We start from the raw sequence: 19,000 nt of genomic DNA, 5'->3' as shown, positions 1-19,000 counted from the left end.
TTGTGACATAACGCTATTCTATGGAAGGCCATTGAGGACAAAACCGTCGGGAAACCCCCCCCCCCGGAAAATACGCCTTAAGAAGACCTAATGGACCACGAAAAAATAAAGATGTTTAACGTACGGACAAGAACAAGGAAGAAAGGGCCGTGTTCAGACAAAAGGAACGCCTAACCTACTAATGCTGCAGTATTTTTGGCATTTATTTGCATATATTTGCATATGTAATTACACACATCTCTGTACTTTTGAGAGTGTGTGAAGACGTTTGGAAATATTCATGAGGTGATGTTTCGACTACGGACCGACCACGTCTGCACCATGTGATGCTGAGATTGAGGCCTACGTAACCTCAATCCATTAGACATTATTGCCTTGTGATGGTTTACAAGGCAATAATGTGTGTGGTTGCATGTGGTTGTTCTCTGAATGAGCTTGGCATTTTTCTTTATTGATCGTCATCTCAGATTGTGGTATTTTCTATTACGTTGGTAGTTGTTTCACCTAAATACAACCCTGACCACTTTGGCGGATTTATTCTCAATCGGCCAATACTCCTTCATAGCCGACCATAGCCGGCACTGATACGTCAAAGGTTTTAAATAAGCATTACAGTTGACACAATTTCATAGACATAGGCTGAGAACATACATATGAATGTATAAGAAGGACCTGAAAAGCCAAATTAATAAATATGCTGTTTTATTTGACTTGGTTACAGTATAGACTATTATTATTATGTTACATTTTGACATTATTGACCATCTAATGATTTAAAATTTCATGTTAAGGCATACTTGCCCAGACGGTTTTGTCACCAATGGCCTTCCATACTATTGAGACATCAGAGAGTATACCATCACGGTGTTGTGACATCCGTGTGTGACGCAACATTGTTCGGACAGCAAAGTGTGGTGGCCTCTCTGTGGGCCATCCCAGTGCGTGACGTCAGTGTGTGTGTGTGTGTGTGCGTGACATCCCAGAGTGATGATCTCCCTGTGTTGCAGAGCGCTACGCCTTCCTGGGCGTGAGCCTCGTGGGCCAGAGCAGCGCGCGGGGCGACGGGGGCGTCTACATCGGCTCCATCATGAAGGGCGGGGCGGTGGCCGCCGACGGACGCATCGAGCCCGGAGACATGCTGCTGCAGGTGGGGCCCCCTGTCGGTCGGTCCGACCGCCCGTCTGTCTGACCAATGCGTCCGTCGTAACGCCTGTCCGTCAGACCAGGAAGTGGCCTGACCCTATCTATCTGTGTGTGTGTGTGTGTGTGTGTGTGTGTGTGTGTGTGTGTGTGTGTGTGTGTGTGTGTGTGTGTGTGTGTGTGTGTGTGTGTGTGTGTGTGTGTGTGTGTGTGTGTGTGTGTGTGTGTGTGTGTGTGTGTTTTAAGGTGAATGACATCACCTTTGAGAACATGACTAACGACGAGGCCGTCAGGGTGCTGAGAGACGTCGTCCACAAACCGGGGTAAGACCCTTTAACTAACTCACCCTAACTGGCTTAACCTTAACTAGACGCAAAGACTGTCTGTCTGACCACCTGCCTGTCTGTCTGCAGGCCCATCACACTGACGGTTGTGAAGTGCTGGGATCCACAGCCGGAGAACTGCTTCACACTCGCCAGGAGTAAGATACACACACACACACACACACACACACACACACACGCCTCATACACAATCAATACACAAAGCACTTCCGTTACACACAAACATAACATGGTGTGTGTGTTCCAGGTGAACCAGTGAGACCCATCGACCCGGCAGCCTGGGTGTCACACACGGCCGCCATGACCGGACTCCTACCCCCCCACTACGGTACCTAGGCTCTACCCTCTGGATGTACCCTCCTACTACTCTACCCTAGCCTGGCTAACGCCAGACCTCATCTCAATCTACGTTGAGAAGAGGTCTGGGAACCACGCATTCATTTTCTCGTATTCTAGGTGTGGTTTACGATTGCCCGGAGCCGTTTATTGGGCGCTACGAATGTCTATCATATGAGTCTGTACGTAGCTCATAGCCAATCTTATGAATTATACCAGGTGACGTATGTAGAGCCACAGAAATTCGATGAGGAAGAAGATGATGGGTGTGTCGCATAGACGTCGTCGTCGTCTTGCCGTCCCTCCCCGTTCTGTGATTGGTTCCCCATCTCAGGCGAAAATCGGATCCAGCTGCCTAGAAGCGCGAAATGAAATCGCACACAAGGCAGCATGGGTTTACCCAGGCTAACTCTACCCTCTACCCTCTAAGCTCTACCCTCTACCGTCTAATCTCTACCCTTTATACCAGGGGTTCTCAAAGTTTTGACAGCCGAGGGCCAATTTAGGAACCCAGAATTTGACTGAGGGCCGCCAAAGGAAAAAAAATAGACGGGAAACGCCGTCAGCATCCCAGTGGTGAAAAAGAACATTGCACCATGGACCTCTGGGAGTGAGGTCAAGTGAGGTCCAAATCACAAAACTGAGGTTCATCCTTTCAAAGTAATGTACAGTCGGATTAAAACGAACAAATAACAGGATTTAATTGAAAGCTAGAGAGAGTCGACCTTTCTCTTTATATTTATTTATTTTGGTTTAAATTAATATTGATATAATAAAAAATATATATCTATATATATATATTATTTTATTTTTTTGCTTACATCTGTATGTCATTGCGGGCCGCCAGGAATGTTTCTGCGGGCCGCCATTGGCCCGCAGAAACTTTTCTCATTTAGTTTATGTTTTAAAAAGCACTTATTTTGAGAGCCTCTACCCCAATTTCTCTACCCCGTATTCTTTGGCTCCCTGTCCATCTCTCTGTAGGTCAGGAGGAGGACCATCGTCTGACCATCCACAGTGACATGGCGATTGTTGCCAAGGCGATGGCCAATCCCCAGTCAGGGCTCGAAGTACGGGACAGGATGTGGCTGAAGATCACTATACCAAACGCCTTCATAGGTACACACACACACACACACACACACACACACACACACACACACACACACACACACACACACACACACAGCCTAACGCCTTCTTAGGTGAACACATACACAAACACACAATGCGGTGCTGTGCTTGGCGTACAGCAGGGGTTAAAGGTTAGAGGGGATGCCCCCACAGGCTCTGAGGTGGTGGACTGGCTCCAGCGGAGGGTGGAGGGCTTCTCCGACCGCAGGGAGGCACGGCGCTACGCCGCTAACCTGCTAGCCTCGGGACACATCAGACCCACCGTCAGCAAGATCAGCTTCTCAGAGCAGTGTTACTACGCCTTCAACAAGACCGCCACAGGAGGTGAGCAGATCCCCCTCTCATAGCTCCTTCTCCCCTGGCCTCTGCCTCTCTGTACGTGTTTCTGTGATATGAAGCCTCTCCTCTCCCCTCCCCCCCGACCCTCTCCCCTCTTCTCTCCTCTCCTCTCTCATCTGTCCTCCGTCCTCTCCTCCCTCCTTTCTTTTCTTCCTCCTCCACTGTCCACTCCTCTTGCTCGTTCCTCTTCTCCTCCTCTCTGCTCTCTCCCTTCCTCCTCCTCCTCCTCTTCCTCCTCCTATCCCTCCTCCTCCTCCTCCTCCTCCTCCCCTTCCTTCTCCTCCTCCTCCTTCTCCTCTCTGCTCTCTCCCTTCCTCCTCCTCCTCCTCCTCCTCCTCTCTGCTCTCTCCCTTCCTCCTCCTCCTCCCTTCCTCCTCCTCCTCCTCCTTGCCCTCCTCCTCCTCTTCCCCCTCCTCCTCCTCTTCCTCCTCCTATCCCTCCTCCTCTTCCTCCTCCTTCCCCTCCTCCTCCTCTTCCTCCTCCTATCCCTCCTCCTCCTTCTCCTCCTCCTCCTTCTCCTCTCTGCTCTCTCCCTTCCTCCTCCTCCTCCTCCTCTCTGCTCTCTCCCTTCCTCCTCCTCCTCCTCCTCCTTCTCCTCTCTGCTCTCTCCCTTCCTCCTCCTCCTCCTCCTCCTCCTCTCTGCTCTCTCCCTTCCTCCTCCTCCTCCTCCTCCTCCTGCTCTCTGCTCTCTCCCTTCCTCCTCCTCCTCCTCCCCCTTCCTCCTCCTCCTCCTCTTCCTCTCTACCAGACATGGGGCTGTCTCCAGATGGCTGTGCTCCTCTCCATCAGCGGGGGTCCCTCCCTGGCCAGTACCCCGTTCCTCACCCCTACGGTTCCCCCCCTCCCCCCCTGCACTCCCCCTGGGGACCCCCACGGAGCCACAAGAGTGGAGGTCAGAGGTCACCCTGCCTGAAACGTATCATTCAAACAACTGTTTCATCTACATAAAATACCGTCAGCATTACCTTCAGCTATATCGTCAGTAGATAATCAATTCCATCAATTATATATCTTACCAATATCTTAAACTTTATCACTAATATCCTCCCTATATCAACAATATCCATCTACCTATCTATCTATCTAACTACCATCTGCAATGTTCTCCTCTGTTATCCTCCGGGAATATCCGCTTTATAACATCAATGACTTTTCTTGATTCTCAATTCTGTCATCAATATCATCACTGTATCATCAATATCATCACTAAATCATCAATATCATCACTATATCATCACTATATCATCAATATCTTCAGCTATTTCATCAATATCCCCGTCAATGGGATAAAGTCGATGGCTATATCATAGCTATCTTCCTCTAGATCCTAAATATGATGGCATCAGCAATTCAGCATGATGTCATCAGCGTGATGTCATCAGCGTGATGTCATCAGTGTATTTCCCTCCTACAGGAAGTCCTAGCAGTGGCTCTGAGCGCAGGCAGAGACAGGAACTCGCCCCTTCCCCCCTCCTTAGCAGACAGGAAGCGGGGGACCCCCCCGCTGAGGACGGCACCCCCCAGCCTCCCTCCAGCCCCCCCTCCTCCCTTCCTGGCCGGGGTCACGACCTCTCGTCCGAGCTGCCCGCCTCGCGCCAGTCCTTCCGCCTCGCCATCGCTAACCCCAGCGACCTCCTGCTGGACGTCATGTGACTTCCCCCCTGAAGTCATGTGACCTCCCACTGTAAGTCATGTGGCCTTCTGCTGGACGTCGTGCGACCTCCTTATGATGTCATGCGACTTCCTGATGACATCATTTGACCTCCTGCGATGCCCCCTGACGACGTAATGTGACCTTGACGACCTCATGAAGCACAGCTGTATGTAGCTGCATTCTAATCAAGACTAAACTCAAATAAATATTATTATTAATATCTTCTTGATATTTATAATATTATTAATGACAATATTTATATTTATAAAATTATTAATAACAATATTATTATGTATAATATTATTATTAACTATATTTTTATATATGATATTGTTATTATCATTATTATGAATAACAATCTTCTTATACATGTCGTTATTTAAACGAGAAGGGACTCCCTGATCACCCTGTGGCCGGGGGTCCTGGCTCTGCCACCATGCCCCCTGCAGGACCCGCTCAAGGACGGGCTGGCGGGGTTGAGGGGACCTATTCCAGTAGTTGTCGTGTCTCACGTAGTTTTCCACTCTAGATTAATTCACACTGAAGATGAAATACTGTTGGAACGAACAATACCGATGCTTGTACTGTACAAATGTAACACAACTATATGAAGGAGCTTTATTTCACCCTCCTAACTAAATGGCCACGCAAACACACACACTGCGGGGTAATGGTGATGTTTCCTCCAAGGATATTGGTTTATTTACATGTATTGTTATTTATTGTGACATCAATGGATTCTCATTCATGTGAATATTACTCATTTTATTTATTGACATATTGTCGAAAGACCTTTATGTTTGTGTGTTTATTTTTTAAAATGTAATTAAAGCTTGTTTTTGGAGTCATGAAATGTTGGTTTTATTGTGTGCGTGTGTGGGCCTTCGATGAACATCTTATTGTCTATATTCTAGTCTTTCTGATAAGTTGTGTGTTCAATCCATAAAACACATTCGTTTTAAGCTTATAACACGGTTCTCATTCAAGTATATAGTCGTGTGTACAAGACAACACTAAATGGCTATTAAGCCGAGTAGGGTGTGAAACAAACGCAAGGAAAATAAGGAAGGAGAAAGAAAATAAGGAAGTTTAGGTAGTGCTGGTTGTTGGTTTGAATCCCGGTGTTGGTGCTGTTGGGTGCTGATTGTAAGGGTTGCATCCCGGTGTTAGTGCTGATTGTTTGGTCGCATCCCGGTGTTGGTGCTGATTGTTGGGTTGCATCCCGGCAGCGGTTTGTGGGTGCTGGTTGGTTGATCGCCTCCCTCCAGCGGTGTGTTGTTGGTGCTGATTGTTGAGTTGCATCCCTCCAGCGGTGTGTTGGTGCTGGTCGTTGGGTCGCATCCTGGTAGCGGTGTGTTGGTGCTGTTGTTCGGTCGCATCCCGGGAGCTGTGTGTTGGTGCTGGTTGTTGGTTCGCATCCCGTCCTTCTGGGATCATCTGACAGCAGAGTCCAGCCAGTCGTCGACATCTTGCTTCAGACCGAGGAGGGGAAGGTGAGTGCGGTTCTTGACGTGCAAACCGATTATTCTTCCTGGTGTGTGCGGTGCATTTGGTGTGTAGCGGTGTGTGGGGTACTGTTGTGTTACAGGTACGATTAGACGTGTTTTTACATGTTATATTTTGTGTGTTATCATGTTAAGAGTCTGCATTGCAGCAGAGCTAGCATCCTCGGCTAGCTCGGTTAGCTCGCTGGCTAGCGGTGTCAGATGATATTCTTCACGTTATCTTGGTTCTCTTGACGCCGGATCTCGACATATCTGTGTTTCAATATAAATAACATAACATAAAGCCTCTGCATGAACATCACGATGAACACGATCATCAGATGATCGGCTAAGCTAAGCAGCTAGCCATATATATATATATATATATATATATATATATATATATATTATATATATATATATATATATATAAAAATGTAGAAATTCCGATACTTAGATTAGGATCGATAACAATAGCATCTACCAATACAATATGTGGGTCAACTAAATACTTCTTACAATGTAAACGAAATAGCCTTCAATATGGCATTTTAATTGATCACATAATGGTTTTGGATCAATAACAAATGTAGTATTCCTAACTCATTAAATATATATTATAGTTTAAAGGTATAATATTATTACTAATAGTACTGTAAATAATTGATTGTGCTTAATATTGTGACCAGGCCTGCTGGTCTGCTGTATAGACACTGATGTAACGCTCTGTCATAGCTTCCATAATGGAGCATAGACTGTGTTTTCAGTACGTAGAAATGTAGAAGCAAAGTCTACTTTTCATTTTTTACAGTCTACTTTCTGTTTATATATTGAAACGTTATTCTTATTGAAATGTATACAATGTCCTGTGCGTTCTGCTGTGGCAACCTAATTTCCCTTCTGGTATCATTTTAATCTAAGGTCAAAATGCAGATCCTTAAAATATCCGTTATTATGACATATTTTGGCTTAAAGGTGCTGTAGATAAGATTTAACAGCTATCATATATATATACTAGTATTATTAAAGGTGCTGTAGGTTATATATCTTTATCTATATCTATCTATCTATATATCCGTCAGCTCTTAGTGAGTGAAATGGGCTGTGAGAATATCTGTTCTGGTTGACTGCAGCGGCCTCTGTAGTAGACTATTTCGATTTCAAACCGCTCCCGCTCCCAGCTAATTTCTGCTCTCTTCCACTCTTCTCTGCTCCCGAGTCTTACCTGCAGCACTTTTTTAAAGTCTGCTCTGCTGTCTCCCCATAGGCTGGCAGATAATGGGCGTGGCTGAGTGACTGCCAGGTATCCATCATGATTGGAGGACTGTTCATCTACAACCACAAGGGGGAGGTGCTGATCTCCCGGGTGTACAGGGATGACATCGGGTGAGTGTCCAATGTACCATACTGTCTCCCTGCGTGTTGGTACTGGGCATGATGTGATGGCACCCTGTTTCCCTAGGTTATGTTTTCAGCAGTGGAGCTGAGGTGTGTATGAGGTGCACTATGTTGGTGTGCACGATGCTGAGGTGCACTATGTTGATGTGCACGATGCTGAGGTGCACTATGTTGATGTGCACGATGCTGAGGTGCACTATGTTGATGTGCGTGTGCATGAAGCTGAGGTGAGGATCCAGCAAGCGCACTGTGAGATGCTGAAAATACGGTTACATGCGATACAGTTCATTCTGCTGTCTGTAGCCATCCCATCATCTGGATTACATAATACTGTCGCTTCGGTTCTCCACAATTAGATATGTAGGCTTCTTTCTATCATTACGTCTTGCTGCGTAACCCCTTCTAGTCTAAAGCCATTCATGAGCTGATGCCACCGCATCACATCATCGTCGTCATGTGTTTTCTTTTCCTTTTTATTCCGCAACGCTCTTTTGAGGTCAATATTATTCCACAATGTTTCATTAATCACAATAATGAAAATGTAACATTTGAGTGGGTGCAGTAGGGGGCACCTATGATTTGTTTTTAACAAATTATTGAAAAATAGGTCAAAAACATAAATTATTATAAAAAATGTATACAACACATATTGTTTGCTTTGCTGATTGCGGTGGCGCTGGTAATCTGGCAGTGGCGCTGCGCCACAGCTGGCTGCAAGGGGGGCAAACACTTAGAGTAGTTTATCCACTCCATATCCATCATGGGAGCCCTACATGATGCACAGGCGAAACCTTAGCTCAATCGTTTAAAAAAAGTTTTTTCTGGTACATCAGCTCAGTGACCGTAGAAGACAACACAGGACTCCAGAGGGACAGAGGGACACGTCACATGGGCCTGCAATCAAGATGCAGAGGGGAGGGAGGATGCTTTGTGAAGCCGGTCTGGGATGCAGAGAGCTGTTGCTAGGCAACAGCCTAATCCAATCACACACTGTGCTGCTCAGTGACGAGGGTAGACGAGCCCCCCTCTTGTGATGACAAAGCTTTGGGTGACACATCTGATACTTATTGGGTAGAACCATTGAATTAAGGATTTAAAACTTAGTGGCTGGCTTGCTGGCAGACAGACCTTCTATACAGTTGCACGTTAGTGTGTGTACAGGGGATACCTACCTGTGCAGATGTGTAGCTATAGTACAGGGGATATCTGTGCAGGTGGGTGTAGCTTTGTGTGTGCACAGGTCTGTACCTGTACAGGTGTTGTGTAGGGTGTGTAGGGTGTGTGTGTCAAGCTTTCTGTGTGTACTGGTGTGTAGCTGTTTGTATGTTTGCATACTGGTGTGTTGCTGGTGTGTGGGTGTGTAGCTGTACAGGTGTGTACTGGCGTGTAGCTGTTTGTATAAGTGTGTTGCTGGTGTGTGGGTGTGTACTGGTGTGTAGCTGTGTGTGTGTGTTTGTATAAGTGTGTTGCTGGTGTGTGGGTGTGTACAGGTGCGCGGCTGTACAGGTGTGTGGCGTGTGTGACCAGGTGTGTAACGGGTTCTTGTCTCCCATGCGTCCAGGCGTAACGCGGTGGATGCGTTCCGCGTGAACGTCATCCACGCCCGCCAGCAGGTGCGCTCCCCCGTCACCAACATCGCCCGCACCAGCTTCTTCCACGTCAAGCGCTCCAACATCTGGCTGGCGGCCGTCACCAAGCAGAACGTCAACGCCGCCATGGTGTTCGAGTTCCTGTACAAGATGTGCGACGTCATGACGGCCTACTTCAGCAAGATCAGCGAGGAGAACATCAAGAACAACTTCGTGCTCATCTATGAGCTGCTCGACGGTACGGAACCATCACATCAATTCAGAACCATCCTTACCCCCCCCCCCCCCCCCCCCCTCAGGGTTCTCTTCGTTCTGGTCTGCAGGGGGACCCCGCCCAGGATCCGTATGTGTTGGGGTCCATGTTTTTTTTATGGTCAATTGGTACCAGGAGTTGAGTTGAGTGAGGCCAGTTCAGACGTGTGTAGCTGCTGGATCCCATTACGGAGTCCCACTGCCATCTGTTGGACGAACTGCAGACTGGTACCACTCGGTGCACAGCCCGACTGGCAGCCAAGCTGTGTAATTTGAGCAGGAAATCTGGGACTCATTCCCACATATAGGCTCTGCGAATTGAGACTTTCCCCCCCGTCAGCCCCTAAGTGCTACTTCTTGTCTCCTGGAAGGTTCAGTGGAAGAGCATTATGGAGGAACGCTTTTGGAATACATTTTGGAATTCAGCCGAGCTATTGACAGACAGGGAGTGCTCTGATCTCCAGGAAGCCATGACACTCTGTGGTGCTGTAGTTTTTTTAGGTTTTGATTTTTGTATGCTGGATGAGAAAATCAAGACCTAAAGAAAATCCAGCGCTGCAGCTCTGTACTCTGTGCTCTCTGATCTGTCAGTCGAGGTAAGCGAAGTCAGAAAGACGCTTTACTCTAGGGACTTCCAGATGAGGTGGAGGAATATCAAAGAAAAACTATGACAGGAACTGCAAACATGGAAGTGCACCACAAACAGGTTTGCAGAAAGCAGCCGGATGTGACTGAAGCCCTCGGAATCTGAAACACGCTTCAACGGAGACCTGCGCTGGTGACGGGTCGATTAGTTTCTGCGTGAAATACGCTGTGTTACACGACAGAACGGAATGCAACCCCGTCATGCGAATCAAACCCAAACAGAGTGCAGCGTGGGTAGAAGGCGAAACAAGAGGTCCACGGTCCTTCTCATGCTGTGCGATGTGTCTCAGTGATAATGTTGTCCAGACGTTACTTTGATATTTGATTCTTTCATTCTGATGGTCTAAGCTTTATAATGAAAGCCAGGATGGAAGCTCACCGTTAATGGTCACCCTGTGTTTCCCCTCCTCCGCAAATATCTTCTTGTCCCTCATATTATCATTCGGAAAACTATGTCTGTGGGACGAGACTTCTCATGCATATCTGTACACAAATTCTGTCTTTTAGAAAACTATGTATGTGGGGCTAGACTGCTCATTCATATAGGTATACATCCTCTATCATGACTATGTTGTTCCCCAGGAAACTTTCTGACCAGTACTTTTTGGTTCTTGTTGTAGAGATCCTGGACTTCGGCTACCCCCAGAACTCAGAGAGTGGAGCCCTGAAGACCTTCATTACCCAGCAGGGCATCAAGAGCCAGGTCAGAGAGTCCCTACACACAAACTGACACTGTATTTACACTATGTGCTCTTTATTTATCATGGGCGCATCGCCGCATCCCAACCAAAGCGTTTGATTACGTACTTACACTTTATTTACAATGTGCACTTTATTCACACCGCATGTGCGCTTCCTCAACTCTGCAACCATGTGTGTGTGTGTGTGTGTGTGTGTGTGTGTGTGTGTGTGTGTGTGTGTGTGTGTGTGTGTGTGTGTGTGTGTGTGTGTGTGTGTGTGTGTGTGTGTGTGTGTGTGTGTGTGGGTGACCCTCACACTACACACACACACCATGGGGTCACCATGCATGACAACATAGTAGAAGAACATGTCCTATAGGATGGAAGAGTCACCATGACAACATAGTAGAACGTGTCCTATAGGATGGTAGGGTCACCATGACAACATAGAAGAACAAAGTGTAAAATGTGTGTTTTCTCTCCTCGGACGGACCTGCCGCATCACAGCATCATGTAAGTTTCTCGCCAATACCGATATCAAAATGAAGTGTGAACATGTGTTTCCCGGGCCCCTTGTTTCCAGGGCAGCAGCACCCCTTCTCCATAGTGACAGTGTCCCGTCTCCCTTGTCTCCATGGTAACGGTGTCTCGTCTCCAGAGTTACATTGTCCCGTCTTCCTTGTCTCCAGAGTAACACTGTCCCATCGCCATAGTAACAGGGTCCCGTCTCCAGAGTAACCGTGTCCCGTCCCCCTTGTCTCCAGGGTTACAGCGTCCCGTCTCCCTGGTCTCCAGGGTAACAGTGGCCGTCTCCTTTCTCTCCATAGTAACGGTGTCCCCTGTCTCCATAGTAACGTTGTCCCGTCTCCCTTGTCTCCAGAGTAAGGACGAGCAGTCCCAGATCACCAGCCAGGTGACCGGACAGATCGGCTGGCGGCGTGAAGGCATCAAGTACCGCCGCAACGAGCTGTTCCTAGACGTCCTGGAGAGCGTCAACCTACTCATGTCCCCACAAGGTCAGAAAACATACAGCTATTCATATTTATCATATTTATATTTATGTGTATTTTTACAAAATCGTGTGTGTGTGTATTAAATACTCTTTACATCTTGACGGAAATCAATAAATCAAGTGTCAAAAGGAAAGAAATCAGTTATGTGTGTTGACGTGTGTATGTGTAAATGTGTATATTAATGTCCGCGTCTGGGTGTGTGTGTTTGTGGTGTACTGATATGTCTGCGAATTTGTGTTTATATGAATGTTTGTATACTAATGTGTGTGTTTTATTAATGTGTGTGTGTGTATATATTAATGTTTGTTTGTTTGTGTACTAAGATGCTTGTATGTTCTAATTTCTGTGTGTTTATTAATGTGTGTCTGTGCAAATGTGTATATCTGAATGTGTGTGTACTAACGTGCGTGTGTGTTGATGTAGGTCAGGTGCTCAGTGCCCATGTGTCGGGCCGGGTGGTGATGAAGAGCTATCTGAGCGGGATGCCCGAGTGCAAGTTTGGAATGAACGACAAGATCGTGATTGACAAGCAACAAGGCAAGGGAGCCACGTCGGACGACTCGGCCAAGAGGTTAGAGGTCAACCCACCAAGCTCACACGTGCTTCAGATGATGTTTTTTTTCTTTTAAGATAATAATAATAACATGTTGTTTAAATGTCATTTGTCTCGCAGTAAGAAAAATATGATTAATTTATTGGAATATACATATATTTCATCGTTTCACCCTGATAGGGCTCTGTAATGTCTATCAAAATTAGAATAATGACTATAATGATATAATATAATTATAAATACATTTATGTATGTCTCTTTAAATGGATACTTTCAATTTGAGACATTTGTTTAAATCGCCTCATAACTTGAATGTCTCTCTCTGTGTCTGTCTTTCTGTCCGCCTGTCCGTCCGTCTGTCTACCTCTGTGTCTGTCTGCCCGTCCATCTGTCTGTCCGTCTCCCCAGTGGGAAGCAGTCCATAGCGATAGACGACTGCACCTTCCACCAGTGTGTTCGTCTCAGCAAGTTTGACTCGGAGCGCAGCATCAGCTTCATCCCCCCCGACGGAGACTACGAGCTCATGAGGTCAGGGGTCATCCGTCCTGAACCCCCTTTATCCTGGGACCCAAAAGACCACGTCCGCCACATCCAGAACAAACACTGCCATAAGGGCCCCATGTTTGAGGGTCCGGGTACTTCTCGGGCTGCTCGATAATGGGAAAAATCATAATCACCATTATTTTCCTCATCCTCATCGTCATCCGCTTATCCGGGGTCGGGTCGCGGGGGGAGCAGCTCAAGCAGGGGGCCCCAGACTTCCCTTTCCCGGGCCACATTGACCAGCTCTGACGGGGGGATCCCGAGGCGTTCCCAGGCCAGTGTTGAGATATAATCTCTCCACCTAGTCCTGGGTCTTCCCCGAGGTCTCCTCCCCACTGGACGTGCCTGAAACACCTCCCAAGGAAGGCGCCCAGTGGGCATCCTTACCAGATGCCCGAACCACCTCAGCTGACTCCTTTCTAAGTAAAGGAGCAGCGGCTCTAATCCGAGTTCCTCACGGATTATCCATTATATCCATTATTTTAGTCAATATTGAAAACACGATTATTCAAACGATTATTTTTCAAAATAACGTTGTAATTGAGAACTTTGAAATTTCGCCTTAAAAAAATACACAAAATGGTCAAAAAGAAAATGTTCCAATCTAAAATGATATACAGATATGTGCCCAGCGGTAATCGTGATCAAAATTAGATTAATCGCCCAGCCCTAGGTACTTCTGTCGTTGTTGCGGCCAAATACTTGATTCTGAGGAACTTTTTCTCCAACGTTGCAGTAAGACAGGCAACGCTTTGTGTGATTCCCTCGAAGTTTGAAACAGGAAGATTTGAAAAATATATATATAGATGTGGACATGTCTGTTTGCTCATAACATGAAGAAGAAAGCACATTTTTTGGGCGATTTATGTGGAGAAGTACTGTATGATGATTGGTCGAACCCGACTGGGAATGCGCTGATTGGTCGATGTGTGGTTTGACGTGAGCTGCTGGCTCTGTGCCCAGGTACCGGACCACCAAGGACATCATCCTGCCCTTCAGGGTCATCCCCCTGGTGAGGGAGGTGGGCCGCACCAAGCTGGAGGTCAAGGTGGTCATCAAGTCCAACTTCAAGGCCTCGCTGCTCGCCCAGAAGATCGAGGTCAGACTCACACCCACACTCAGTCAGTCAGTCAGTCAGTCAGTCAGTCAGTCAGTCAGTCACTAGTCTTGTCATGTATACAGGGAGCAGTGATGTCACGGGTACAGGGTCTAATCAGTGACCCCGGGTCGAAAGCAGGGTTGGGGGTGCCGGGTTGTGTTGTAAGGCTGTGTGTGTGTCCCAGGTGCGTATCCCCACCCCCCTGAACACCAGCGGGGTGCAGGTCATCTGTATGAAGGGGAAGGCCAAGTACAAGGCCAGCGACAACGCCATCGTCTGGAAGTAGGTGGAGCTACGGCACGTGGACCGCCCACTCCTGCTTGTCACCCAGTATTCAATGTGCGTGTGTGTGTGTGTGTGTGTGTGTGTGTGTGCGTGCAGGATTAAGCGCATGGCTGGGATGAAGGAGTCTCAGATCAGTGCTGAGATTGAGCTGCTGCCCACCAATGAGAAGAAGAAGTGGACTCGCCCCCCCATCTCCATGAACTTTGAGGTCAGTTGTCTGCCTGTCTGTCCCTTTTCCCATATATGAGCTTGCCTGTTTGTAAGGTCGTCTGTGTAAGCCTGTCTGTCTGTAACCCTGTCTGTCTGTAAGCCTGTCTGTGTGTAAGCCTGTCTGTGTGTTACCCTGTCTGTGTGTAACCCTGTCTGTCTGTAAGCCTGTCTGTGTGTAAGCCTGTCTGTGTGTTACCCTGTCTGTGTGTAACCCTGTCTGTCTGTAAGCCTGTCTGTGTGTAAGCCTGTCTGTGTGTTACCCTGTCTGTGTGTAACCCTGTCTGTGTTTTCCAGGTTCCCTTCGCCCCGTCAGGGTTGAAGGTGAGATACCTCAAGGTGTTTGAGTCCAAGCTCAACTACAGTGACCATGATGTCATCAAATGGGTGCGCTACATCGGTCGCAGCGGGATCTACGAGACTCGATGCTGATTGGCCAACAACAGAATTACCCACAATCCTCTACTCCCAGCTCCCCTCCGCCCTTTGGCCAGTCACCGGACTATTTTCCTCAATCCTCCACTCCCTACAACCTATAGCTGTAGTCTTCTACGTGGACCACCGTGACCTGTCAATCATCTGTTATCTCCCTGCTGATTGGTGTAGCTCTTAGATCCCACCCCCTTCGCTGTCAGGGTAGCTCAGCTACACCTGGAACTAGTTACCGCGGTAACTAGTGGTTATAGTAGTACGCAAGTTACTACGGTACACACTGCAGTACACTAGTTGGGACTACAGTAGTAACCGTAATACCTTGTCCTTAGTACTACAGTAGTTAAAGTAACTAGTGTAAGTTGTCTGTCTGTGTGTGTTCCAGAGTATCTCTCTGCCATATCATAAATATCTTATATATTCATACATATATAAGATATTTATCCTATATTTACCATTGATAAAGTATAACGTCTCCTTGGTTGTGTTAAAGTGATGATGATGATGAAGGCTGTAATGTACCAGGTGTATTCTGTCGTGACCAAATGTGTGTTGATGTAAGATGAGCGGCCAGTTGATCTGAAATAAAACGAATCAATACCACAACCTCCTGGTGTGTTCTCTGGTCTGGATGTCTTCGGTCCTGGCCTGTTTCAGTCCATTCCGGTCCTGTCTGCCCTGGTCTAGTCTATATCTAGGCTGGTCTAGGTCCAGGTCAAGTCTGACTGTTTGTTTCATTCTGGTCTAGTCTAAATCTAGTCTGGTCTGGTCTAATCTGAATCTGTCTGTCTGGTCTACCTCTGGCCTGGTCATGTCTAGTCTGTGTGTTCTAGATCTAGTTTTGATCTGGTCAGGGTTATTCTGGTATATTCAAGATCTATGTGTGCTCTAGGCTGAGGTTTAATCTGGGTCTAAATCTGTTCTGGTCTATTCTTGGTCTAGTCTGGGTCTGGTCTAGTCTGGTTCTGGTCTAGTTTAGTTCTGTTCCGGGTCTAGGTCCTGTCTGGGGCTATTCTAGTCTGGGTTTGTTCTAGTTCTAGGTCTGGCCTAATTTGGGCCTGGTCTATTCTTGGACTGGTCTAGTCTGGGTCTAGCCTCGGTCTCGTCTAGTCTGGATCTGTTCCAGCTCCAAGTCTTGACAGAGTTTAACGGCTCCAATCCGATCCAGGCTCCCTAACATGGCTGTTGCCACGGTGACGGCGGGTGGAGGAATGCGGGGTGTGCTTGCTGCGCCTGCTGCGTGTTGACGGAAGGGTGGGGGTCCCCACGAGACAAACAAGAAGCAGGCGCGGGGCCGGAGGTCGCCCGGAGCTGTGGGAAAGATGGAAAGGAATCAGGTGAAATGTGGGAACCGTCAGCCTGGCAACCAGCCAGCAACCCTCGCTGCTGAGAGGGGGGTTAGGTGGGCTAGTGTGGGGTCGTGTGTGTGTGTGTGTGTGTGTGTGTTAGCGTGTGCATGGTTGGTAGCGTGTGTGTTAGCGTGTGCGTGGTGGTAGCGTGTGTGTGTTAGCGTGTGCGTGGTGGTAGTGTGTGTGTGTGTCAGTGTGTGGTGGAGATGGACAGATGAATGGACAGACAGCGTAATTAAAAGCTCGTCGCTCAGCTGTCCTGGACGCACTGGTGGTCCGGTCTGCTTTGTGTCCTGGAGCCGCCAGCTCCTCCCAGTCCTGCTGGTCCAGAACCCCCACAGTCTTGCTGGGTGCTGTACCTTACAGTCCTGCTGGTCCAGAACCCCACAGTCTTGCTGGGTGCTGTACCTTACAGTCCTGCTGGTCCAGTACCAAACTGCTCTGCTACGATCAACATCGTTATCATGTTTCAATGGTGTCATGTGTCAGAGGCTTTTATCCAGAGGGACTTGCGCTGAAGACAGAGAAATCGCAGTGAGGAGCAGGTTGGGGTTAGGGGGCCTCTCGCTCGAGGCTGCCTACAGGTATACCAGACATTAGCATTCGAACCCAGAACCTTTCGACTGGGAGTCCAACACACTTAACACTAGACCAAGGGGTTCTTAAAGGTTTCCAATCTCGGGACCCAAAAGACAGTTTGAGTCAACCACTCACTCCCTCTGACACAATGTTTCTCCACAGTAAGTGATCCTTTCATCACTGGGTTCTCGTCGCAAGGTTAGACATTTAAGAAGTCAAAACATGTCGCTAGATTAGGATTTAAAACATTGCTTGGCTAGGACTTAAAACATTGCAATGCTAGGAGTTAAATAGTGCTAGGCTAGGAGTTCAAAAAAGAGAGTTACACATGTTGCTAGACTGGGAATAAAAACATTTCTAGGCTAAGAGTTTGAACATGCCAGAGTTGCAAGGCTACAAATTTTAACTTGCCGCTAGGCTAGGAGTTAGTAGCTCGCTAGGCTACGAGTGAAATGAGCTAGATCTAGTGTAAGGGGCCCCAGGAACTGTAGGCTCCCCGACGCTGACTGATGTTGGTAGCAGCCAACAGACAGGCGCTTGGCTCGGCCGCGCAACGCTAGCTGCCAAGCTGCTAAATGCCAGCGCTAAACAATGGATTTTTTAAAGAGAACAGAAGCTACTTAGCATGCACCATCAGAAGACTTCCTGTAAAAAATACAACTGTGACCAAGCTCGAAAGAAAGCCCATAGACTGGTGAAAGATTGGTGTTTGTATAAACATACACACAAATACAGTATTACTGCTCACTATTACGGTATTTTAAGAATGAGAACTAGCACGTGCTCTCCTCTGTCATCCCTCCATCATGCTGTCTCTCCTCTATCATCTCTCCATCATTATTTTCTTCCTCTATCATCCCTCCATCATTCTGTCTCTCTTCTATCATTCTCCATCATTTTGTCTCTCTTCCATCATCCTCCATCATTCTGTCTCTCCTCTATCATCCCTCCATCATTCTGTCTCTCCTCTATCATCCCTCCATCATTCTGTCTCTCCTCTATCATCCCTCCATCACTCTGTCTCTCCTCTATCATCCCTCCATCATTCTGTCTCTCTATCATCCCTCCATCATTCTGTCTCTCCTCTATCATCCCTCCATCATTCTGTCTCTCCTCTATCATCCCTCCATCATTCTGTCTCTCCTCTATCATCCCTCCATCATTCTGTCTCTCCTCTATCATCCCTCCATCATTCTGTCTCTCCTCTACCATCCCTCCATCATTCTGTCTCTCCTCTATCATCCCTCCATCATTCTGTCTCTCCTCTATCATCCCTCCATCATTCTGTCTCTCCTCTATCATCCCTCCATCATTCTGTCTCTCTATCATCCCTCCATCGTTTGTCACTCCGCTCCCACTCCTCTTAAACGAGGAAGGTTTGGTCCCTGGGATTTCATTGGTTTGTGCCTGAACAAAGGGTAGGCCTTTCGTTTAGTAGGGTGGGCCAGGCAGTCCACTTGGAGAAACCAGCAATAGTAAGATACACTTTGAAAGTATAAAACCTTCAACCCCTTCCTTCAGGCCTTCAAGCCACTGCAACAAAACATGCTAGGCATAGAGGTAAGTAGACAGATGGGTAGGCTGTCCAATCATTTAATTTGGGTCGAATGAAATTATTGGACCGGCTTAATACATCTACATGATAAAAAAAAAGAAAAGTGAGACCATTTGATTCAATTATTGCTATTGAGATATAAGGAAGTTTTTCAACAAATATGACAAGAAATGCCTCTAGAATATATAGCCTACCCTTTAATATCGATCATCAATAACTTAGCATAGTATATGTTATCACATATATCTGCGTTCAAATCGTATTGTAATCTATTTTGGCTAGGCCTGCGACGCTTCTTAAAGAGGTTTGTGGAGGTTGCATCATGCATAATACAACGGGGAGCAATAAACACACAGCGAGGATTATAAACTTGGACTTCCTAGAAACCTT

The 19,000-nt window shown here is 47.3% G+C and overlaps 2 protein-coding genes across 5 annotated transcripts in view; both read left to right on the top strand.

Annotated features, from left to right (window-relative positions):
- Nucleotides 1–5,800, top strand: part of LOC132474922 (segment polarity protein dishevelled homolog DVL-3) — a 10,901-nt gene extending 5,101 nt beyond the window's left edge. The window contains exons 8-15 of one of the 2 annotated variants that reach the window (XM_060075844.1): nt 1,008–1,147; nt 1,387–1,463; nt 1,554–1,621; nt 1,732–1,812; nt 2,805–2,939; nt 3,108–3,278; nt 4,042–4,185; nt 4,708–5,800. In XM_060075844.1, the coding sequence (XP_059931827.1) occupies nt 1,008–1,147; nt 1,387–1,463; nt 1,554–1,621; nt 1,732–1,812; nt 2,805–2,939; nt 3,108–3,278; nt 4,042–4,185; nt 4,708–4,946 (1,055 nt within the window). In that variant the 3' untranslated portion in view covers nt 4,947–5,800. The remainder of the gene's footprint in view (nt 1–1,007; nt 1,148–1,386; nt 1,464–1,553; nt 1,622–1,731; nt 1,813–2,804; nt 2,940–3,107; nt 3,279–4,041; nt 4,186–4,707) is intronic. The other variant, XM_060075845.1, reaches the window with a different exon arrangement.
- A 243-nt stretch (nt 5,801–6,043) lies between these two features.
- Nucleotides 6,044–15,733, top strand: ap2m1b (adaptor related protein complex 2 subunit mu 1b). 3 transcript variants are annotated; one of them, XM_060075866.1, is made up of 11 exons: nt 6,044–6,440; nt 7,699–7,817; nt 9,391–9,656; nt 10,936–11,018; nt 11,876–12,011; nt 12,432–12,579; nt 12,970–13,089; nt 14,068–14,203; nt 14,388–14,485; nt 14,585–14,696; nt 14,993–15,733. In XM_060075866.1, the coding sequence occupies exons 2-11, from the start codon at nt 7,744–7,746 to the stop codon at nt 15,125–15,127; spliced, it is 1,308 nt and encodes a 435-aa protein (XP_059931849.1). In that variant the 5' UTR covers nt 6,044–6,440; nt 7,699–7,743; the 3' UTR covers nt 15,128–15,733. The 3 variants fall into 3 exon arrangements, with proteins under 3 accessions (XP_059931849.1, XP_059931848.1, XP_059931846.1); XM_060075865.1 differs by having other exon boundaries at nt 6,060–6,535; nt 10,936–11,026; nt 11,878–12,011; XM_060075863.1 differs by having other exon boundaries at nt 6,061–6,440; nt 10,936–11,026; nt 11,878–12,011.
- The last annotated feature ends 3,267 nt before the right edge of the window (nt 15,734–19,000 follow it).

This window comes from Gadus macrocephalus, chromosome 16 (assembly GCF_031168955.1).
Source record: "Gadus macrocephalus chromosome 16, ASM3116895v1".
Taxonomy (NCBI): Eukaryota; Metazoa; Chordata; class Actinopteri; order Gadiformes; family Gadidae; genus Gadus; species Gadus macrocephalus.
This window is presented reverse-complemented; position numbering and strand designations above follow the sequence as displayed.

Coding starts and splice junctions, on each gene's coding strand:
- ap2m1b (XM_060075865.1), top strand. CDS start 7,744: ATGATTGGAGGACTGTTCATCTACAACCACAAGGGGGAGGTGCTGATC. Junction 12,580..12,969: donor TCGGACGACTCGGCCAAGAG/GTTAGAGGTCAA, acceptor CCGTCTCCCCAG/TGGGAAGCAGTCCATAGCGA. Junction 14,204..14,387: donor TGCTCGCCCAGAAGATCGAG/GTCAGACTCACA, acceptor TGTGTGTCCCAG/GTGCGTATCCCCACCCCCCT.